At 63.7% G+C, this 7,396-nt stretch overlaps 1 protein-coding gene across 1 annotated transcript; it reads right to left on the minus strand.

Annotated features, from left to right (window-relative positions):
• Nucleotides 1-3,400: 3,400 nt before the first annotated feature.
• On the minus strand, nucleotides 3,401-6,083 carry CRYAA (crystallin alpha A). The gene is made up of 3 exons (XM_008710244.2): nucleotides 5,895-6,083; nucleotides 4,644-4,766; nucleotides 3,401-3,610 (listed from the first exon to the last, which is right to left on the minus strand). The coding sequence occupies exons 1-3, from the start codon at nucleotides 6,081-6,083 to the stop codon at nucleotides 3,401-3,403; spliced, it is 522 nt and encodes a 173-aa protein (XP_008708466.2).
• Nucleotides 6,084-7,396: the final 1,313 nt, after the last annotated feature.

Below are 7,396 nucleotides of genomic sequence, written 5' to 3' on the forward strand. Positions count from 1 at the left end.
CCGGTGCCTTGGTGTCAGGATGGGGGCTCCCAAAGCCGCGAGTCGCCCAGCCCAGGAGCCAAGCCCTCTGCGGAGGCGCGCTGCGGCGGCGTCCCCCGGGCTGGAAGCCTGAAGGTGACCTTTGGGCGAGTGCGGTCTGGGGGCCACGGCAAGGCCTCTGCTGCCACCTGGTGGTGTATCTTGGAATTGCAGGCAGCCGTCTGGATGGCCAGGGAGCACAGGGCTCACCAGGTGCACTGGTGAGGACAGCAGTGTGATACTCAGAGGGGTTGATACGTTTCCCCACAGTCACACAGCAGGCCGCCCCACAGAACAGGACCAGCCTGGCTTTCTCAGTGCCTCCTGATTTACCGGTCAGGGGCGGCACTCTGATGCCCACTGGACAGGGGTTCAGAGCCCTGCCCTGAAGTCAGGAGGACCTGTGAGTCCTCAGCATGGCTACTGTCAGCCAACATCACACAGACTCCGAGCAGAAACCACGTAGACCATTGTCTTCTGTGGAGTCCAGGGCCAGGCTGCCCGAAGCCTGCCCGGCCAGAGACCACACTGATGCAGTCCTTAGTACAAAGCACACAGCCCCCAGGGCTGCCCATCTGCACTGAGTGGGGGCCAACAGCCAGCACAGGCTGTGCTGGCGGGGGAAGCCCCATGGGCCACAGTGGCAGTGGGGTCACCTGGGCAGCCCAGGCAAGGAGGCTGAGTCTCAGGACACGTGCTGACGTGGCAGAGAGCAACTGGGGTCCTGGGGATGCCAGGCCCCGGGCCTTCTGTGAGTGGTCTCAGGCATGTCTGTTCTACCCCAGAATCCCAGGGCCAGCTCAGCGCACGTAGCCGCTTCAGTGCCCCCCAGTTAAGAGACACTGAGGCAGGATGGAAAGCCGCAGAGGGGGTGGCCAAGGTGGGCTAAGCAGGATGAGACCCCAGGCTCTCCCTGAGCTCTTGCTGCCAGAGAGCTGGGGTGGAGCCTGCCGTGTGGGGAAAGTTCTCAGCACGTCCTCGCAGCTCCCCAGCCTGGACTGGGCCCCGGGGCCCCCCGCATATCCCCAGGAGCATGAGCTGGGATCCCATGAGCCTACCTCGCCGGGGGCCTGGTCAAGGCTGCACGCGCAGGCCAAGATTCGTCTGCTTTGGTTGTCGTAACAACTACCGCCGGCTGGGCAGCCCAAAACACACACACCGACTTCCTCCCGGTCCTGGAGGCTGGGCGTCCGTGGTCTGGGCAAGGGCAGGACTGGTTCCTCCCGAGGCCTCCCTCCTGGGTGTGAAGATGGCCACCTTCCCTCCGTGTCCTCCTGTGCTCCCCGCTCTGCGCGTCCATCCTCATCTCCTCCGGTCATTTGGGATCAGGGCCCACACCAGTGGCCTCGTGTACCTTAATCACCTCATTAAAGTCCTGATCCCCAAATACAGTCACACTCTGAGGCGCTGGGCACTGGCGCTTCGACACGGGAATTTGGGGGACACAACGGAGTCCGTTCTAAGCCCTACGCAAGAACCACCGTGAACACAAGGCCACCAGCACCTGACTGCTCAGTTCTGGCCGTGGCCAGACAGGCCCCCAGTCCACCAGGCGCTCAGCCACATGCCACGCTGGGCATGAGCTCGGGCATCCTCCAGGGACATCCGGTCTGGGGCAGAAGCAGGAGGAGGAGGGAGCTTTGCAGGCTCTGATTTTCCCAAATACCCAGCCCCATGTGGAGGGGCCAACTTTGCCACCCACCACAGAGCACCCCCACGTTTTTGACAAATGTGGATTAAGGACAGCATGGGGGGGGCGCTTCTTGGAAGGAGCAGGGCCGGTGGGCGGCCGGTGGGAGAGTCTGGGGGCCTCCCAGTGGCACAAGGACTCTTCTTGAGATGGAGCCAAGCCCGGGTGACAGATAACGCAGTGCGTGAATGTGCGTGTGTGCATGTGCGTGTGTGTGCGTGTCCTCGCACACCTGTGTGCACCCCTACACGTACTGCCTTCCACTCAACATGGCGGCACAGAGTTGAACAGGGACCACTTCACAGGAATAATTCTCCCGCATGTCCACCCTTCCTGGAGGAGCATGGGTGCCACCCCAAGAACCACCTTCCTGGGCCTCAGCAGGGTCCCCAGTGTCCCCAGCCTCCACTCCCCGGGAGAGGGTCCTTGACACAACCTAACACCAGCAGTGCCCGCCTTCCGCACCCAGAGATGCATCTGGCGGCCCCTCCCCCTCCCCACGGTCACGGTGCAAGTGTGGGGCCACTGGCTGAGCCTCTCCCCCAAGGAGGCTGTGGGCCTCCAGGCCTCGCCCCCTCCCCATTGCCAGGAGGCTGAGCAGACCTGGAGAAGGCCATCCCCTGATGCTCGGCCCTGGTCACCAGAAGCCCCCTGGGGGCGCCTCGTCTGTTGCGGGGGGGTGGTGAGCAGAGAAGCCTGCCGCTCAGGAGGGAGACATGTTCTAACCCCACGACTGCCCTTCCTCATCCCTTGGGGAGCAACGGGGCCAGGGTCCTTCCAGGGCAACCCCAAGGGAGCCAGCACAGAAGCCCCCCAGAGGGGGCGAGCAGCAGGATGGAGAAGCCCTGCCTGGCACCCCGATTCCCACAGGCTGGAGAAGGGAGCCCTGATTCCCTCCCGTATTCTCTGTGCTCCCCTCCTCCCCCATCCCTTGGGTTGTCCACCCAAACCCTCCCCTTCCTACAAAACAGGGGTGCAGGGAGGCACTCGGGAGGAAGGCAGGGAGTGACCGGGACACTTGGAGGCAGTTGGGGTGGAACAGGACCAGGCGGACCCCCGTCTCCTTCCCGCCCCTTCGTGCCCCTTCACTCTCCCCACACGCCCCGAGGGAGACAGTACGACCACCAGTCAGCAAGTTGCTTGCGTCACCTGCTCTTTATTGACGGCCGCGGGCTGCAATGTCAGGGGTGACTGGGTGCCCCGGGGGCGGAAATATGGAGGGAAAGGGTGGAGGGAAGGCGGTGTGGGAGGACAGGCTGCCAAGAGCCCAGGCACACAGGAGCCTCCGCCAGACGGACCTCAGGGCACCCAGGAGACGTGGGCAGGACACGCGGCCGGGTCCTGATGTGGGCGCCCACCAGCAAGGGTCAAGGAGCACCTGGCTGGCCCTGGAGACCCAGAGGCGACCCGGAGGCGCGTCCTCTGGGAGCACGGGGCCGTGGTCTCAAGCAGCTGGGATGGCGATGGCTTCTACCAGCTGGCCAGTGCGGAGGTCTGGGTTGCCCTGAGGCCGCAGCACCTCAGGCCGAGGCCCCAAGCCCTCCAGGCTACCCTCTCAAACCCTCGTTCCCTCAGAGAGGAGGAAAAGGAAATGAAAACAGGGAAAGCAAAGGGAGATGACACCCCACTTTCTACGGTTCCCCCCGATGGATGGGCCTTGGGGGCAGCAGCGGGTGGCAGCCGAGGCCGAGCTTAGGACGAGGGCGCAGAGCTGGGCTTCTCCTCCCGTGACACGGGGATGGCTCTCTCACTGTGGCCAGCATCCATGCCAGATGGGACCTTGGGGCCAGAGAAGGTCAGCATGCCATCCGCCGACAGGGAGCAGGAGAGCGCCGACTGGTCCACGTTGGAAGGCAGACGGTAGCGGCGGTGGAACTCACGGGAAATGTAGCCGTGGTCGTCCTGGGCAGGGCACGGGAAGAGCACAGTCAGAGACACCATTCAGAGGGCCGCCGACCTTACCTGGAGAAGGCCTTCCCGGACCCCAAGGGGGTCAAACCCACGACGCTGTCACACGGTGGGGTGGGAGGGCCTGAATGCCCCATGGAGGGCTCCCGCTGAGATTTACCGCTGGGCCTCCCTGCCTCCCAGCCTCCCAGCCTCCTGGCCTCCCTGCACAGCAGTCCAGGCCAGCCTGGGGCCATTCATGGCCGTGGAGCTGGGTCATCAGATTCATTTCACTCCAAAATCAGGAGTGGTTCTGTCCCAGCCTTGCACTGCGGTCAGAGTTGGCCTTTCCCCGTGATCCCCCACCCCCCCAACACACACACACACACACACACACACACACACACTCAGAGCGTCTGCTGTCCACCCAACAGCGTCGGAAAGCGGCCCCTGAAGAACTCCCAGCCCCTGGGCCCCACCTCTTCCTCCAGGCACAGAGTCGTGGGGCCCACACCACCATCCGGGGCCCAGGATGGGAGGGCAGGAGACACGGAGGCAGGGGTTAACCCCCCACGCAGCTTCTCCAACCATGACAAGCAAACCCTGGTCTCTGACGGCCCACTGAGAAGCCACCCCACTCTGTGTCAGCGGCGGGGCCTGGCCGCGACCTCCCTGAGCCTGGCTCTGCCACCCACCCGTTCACCACAATGGGGCCGCTGAGAGGTGAGCGTGTGAACACGCGTGGTGTTTGGGGCACCGACAACCTCCCTGCGGTCGTGGCTCACCCACCAAAGTTCGGTTTCTGTGAAAATCCGTGTTGGCTCTGGGCATTTCCGGGTGCTCCCTACCCCCACCCAAGTGATCTGGAAGGAGCGGCCACGGGCAGTCCCCGAGTGGGCGTCCCTGCAGGCCCCTCATCTGCAGGGGGCAGGAGTCACCTCCCAGTCGCAGGTCCTCTGGGAAAGCGGGCAGGTGAGGGCAGAGCCCCCCCCCCCCAGGGGCAGGGCCTCAGGACGGTGGGTGCGAGGCGGCGGTGCCCGCGACTCACCTGCCTCTCGTTGTGCTTGCCATGGATCTCCACGAAGTCCTCCAGCACCTTCACGGTGAGGTCCTCTGGAGAGAAGTGCTTCACATCCAGATAGATGACGAACTTGTCTCGGTCAGATCGGACCTGGAACCCAAGCGCCCGTCGTGTGGGTCTGCCCGGGGCCGAGGTTCCGGCAGGGCTGGCCGCAGAGGACAGCGTGGAGGGGCTGGCGGCTCGGGCCCTGGTTACCAGCACAGAAACGCCTTCCACGCACCCAGGGGACAGAGTCCTGGGGAGCCCCGACTCGGGACACAAGTGTGGACACTTGGGCCTCAAGGCGGTGTGTCCGTTGACTGCCTCGTTGGGGATGAACTGTGGCTGGTTATGGTTAGCTCGTGGATTGGTTATGGGTTAGGAGACTGGTTCTGGGTCGGCTGGCTGGTTGGACCTAGCACTTTGAATAAGGTCACAGCCCTTGGCTTCCCTAGTGTCTCCATAAACAGCCTGGGGCCTGTCTTCTCACGTGGATACGATGTGAAGCTGCCCGCTTGCACACAGTGTCTCCCTCTGTACTGCCCTCACCGGCTCGCCGGGAACACCCAGCCAGGCTCCTTTTGTTTCTGGAGTTGATCAGCACTGCATCCGCTCCCAGCAGGCCTCTGCTTTGGGACAGTGGGGGAGACCTAGCCCCTCCAGACCTTTGGACCCTGGGGTTTCCCACAGGGCTCGAGAAGGGAAGGCCAGTGGTCTGGTCACTTCCCTTTGGGCCAGGCCCTGCACACCCGGGCAGGCTGGGGAAGAGCCCACTCTCCGCGGCTCTGCCAGCCACAGCCCTACGAGGACCTGCTGCCCTTCCTGTCCACCATCAGCCTCTCCTCGCGCACCCACTTCTGCTCGAGAACCTCTCCTCTGGTGGCACAGCCCACCCAACCAGGCTTCCTGCTGGAAGGAACGGCGTGGAGAGCCAGGACCACAACGCCCACACGTGCACCAGAGCCACCTTGTGGGGCTGCTCTCGGGGCTTGCACCATGTGGCAGGTCCAAGCAGAAAGACAGTGGGCGGGCTCGGGCTCCCTCTCCAGACCCCTTCTCAGAGGCCCCAGAGGCTCTGCGCTACAGGTCACAGTGAGCCACCGTGGATGGCGGCGGGAGAGCGGCTCCACCCAAGCAGACGACCGCAGACGTGGGGCACGGAGCTGCCTCGGCTCTGGCCCAGCCCTCGGAAAGCTCCTCCGACAGGCCGGAGAAACCAGCCCTCTGGCCGGGTCTTACCTCGGAGATGCCAGAGTCCAGCACCGTGCGGAAGAGGGACTGGCGGTAGTAGGGGCTGATGGTGGAGGACAGGAAGGGCAGCAGGTCGTACTCGAAGAGACCCTCGCCGAAAAACTGGTCGAACAGCCGGCTGGGGTAGAAGGGACCCAGCGCACGTTTGAACCAGGGGTGCTGGATGGCGATGTCCATGTTGGGTGTCGGCAGTGCAGGGACCCGGGGCTGCGGGGAGTCGGGCAGGGGCCTCTGGGCAGCGCAGTGGAGAGCTCCAAGGTGAGCCCTCCCTATATACGCCCGTGACAGAATGGAAGCATTAGGGGGATTTGTCTGGAAAGCGTGAGCTCAGGGGGAAGGCTGCCCGGTCAGCAGAAATGTGGCCTGGGCGGAGCGCCCGCCACTCCCAGCCCCGGGCACTGAGATGCTGACCAGCACGGAGCCCTGGACCCCAAGGCCCTTCTCCCTGTGGCTCTGCCCCCACGCTCACGGGGGACGGTGAAGACCTCTCCCGCGATGGCATGGGGGTGCCCCCAGCTTATGGGCCCTGGGTGATCTCACAGCCACCCCATGAGTGGGCACTTATGCCCAGTTCACAGACGAGGGGGTAGGCTCAGAGGTTACACCATGATCCCCAAATGTCACAGCTCCTAGGGGACAGGATATCATTTGTCAAAACAGAATTACCTCTATTACTTCTGATTACAAAATGGATACAGTCATTGTAAACATCTCGAGAAAGACAGAAAATACCAAGAAGAAACTGAAAAGTGCCCGTAATTCCCAGCACCGGGTGGGGGGGAGCAGCTGTCACGGGGTCTGTGCGTCCAGACAGGGAGGGAGGTGTGGTCTTCTAGGCGTGGAAAGCCTGTATCCTGGGCTCTCCTCTGTGCGGTTCAGCCTGGACATCGTCCCCGCGGACGTCCTCTCCTCCCTGTGACCGCATACCAGGTGCTTCTGCCGGGCCGGCCACATGCCCCGGGGGTCACTGCTGTCCATGTCTGCTCAGAGGGGACCAGCCACCTGGTATGTTCCTCAGGAGCTTGGCCTCCAGGGAGCACGTCATGACGGTAACAAGCACCCACCGCAGGGTGGGGGTGCCCGCTCCCAACCCCTCCCGAGCTAGCTCCTCGCTGCGAGGTCCAGCACGAGAAGTCTCTGCTTCGTCCTCGTGGCTCTGTCCCCAGCGCAGCTTCTGATCCGTGTCCACGGCGTGCTGGTGGAGGAAGCACATCGTCACAGCGCTCGGCGTCCACACACTCCCCTCGCACCCCGGGACCTGGCCGGTCACAGAGGAGCACTTAGCGGCCTTCGAGTAGGGATATCTGACGGCTAAGAGGGAATCGGTGGGAGCTTCAGAGCATCCCGCCCACGTGCCCTGTCCCAAATCCTTCTTGCCCTCCCTCGGCACCTGCTACGCACGCAGGACCCGCCCGGTGGCAAACGGCCCTGAAAAATCTGGAAGGGCCAACCTCTGCTCTGCAGGTTTGTGATTTGGGGGAGCAATTCCC

Source organism: Ursus maritimus, unplaced genomic scaffold (assembly GCF_017311325.1).
Source record: "Ursus maritimus isolate PB19 unplaced genomic scaffold, ASM1731132v1 scaffold_4, whole genome shotgun sequence".
NCBI lineage: Eukaryota > Metazoa > Chordata > Mammalia > Carnivora > Ursidae > Ursus > Ursus maritimus.

Bases quoted from the DNA above. Each gene is read 5' to 3' on its own strand.
- CRYAA (XM_008710244.2), bottom strand. From the start codon at position 6,083: ATGGACATCGCCATCCAGCACCCCTGGTTCAAACGTGCGCTGGGTCCC. The intron at 4,767-5,894 runs GTAAGACCCGGC...CTTGGGTTCCAG, and splicing joins TGGACTCTGGCATCTCCGAG to GTCCGATCTGACCGAGACAA. The intron at 3,611-4,643 runs GTGAGTCGCGGG...TGCCCTGCCCAG, and splicing joins GCAAGCACAACGAGAGGCAG to GACGACCACGGCTACATTTC.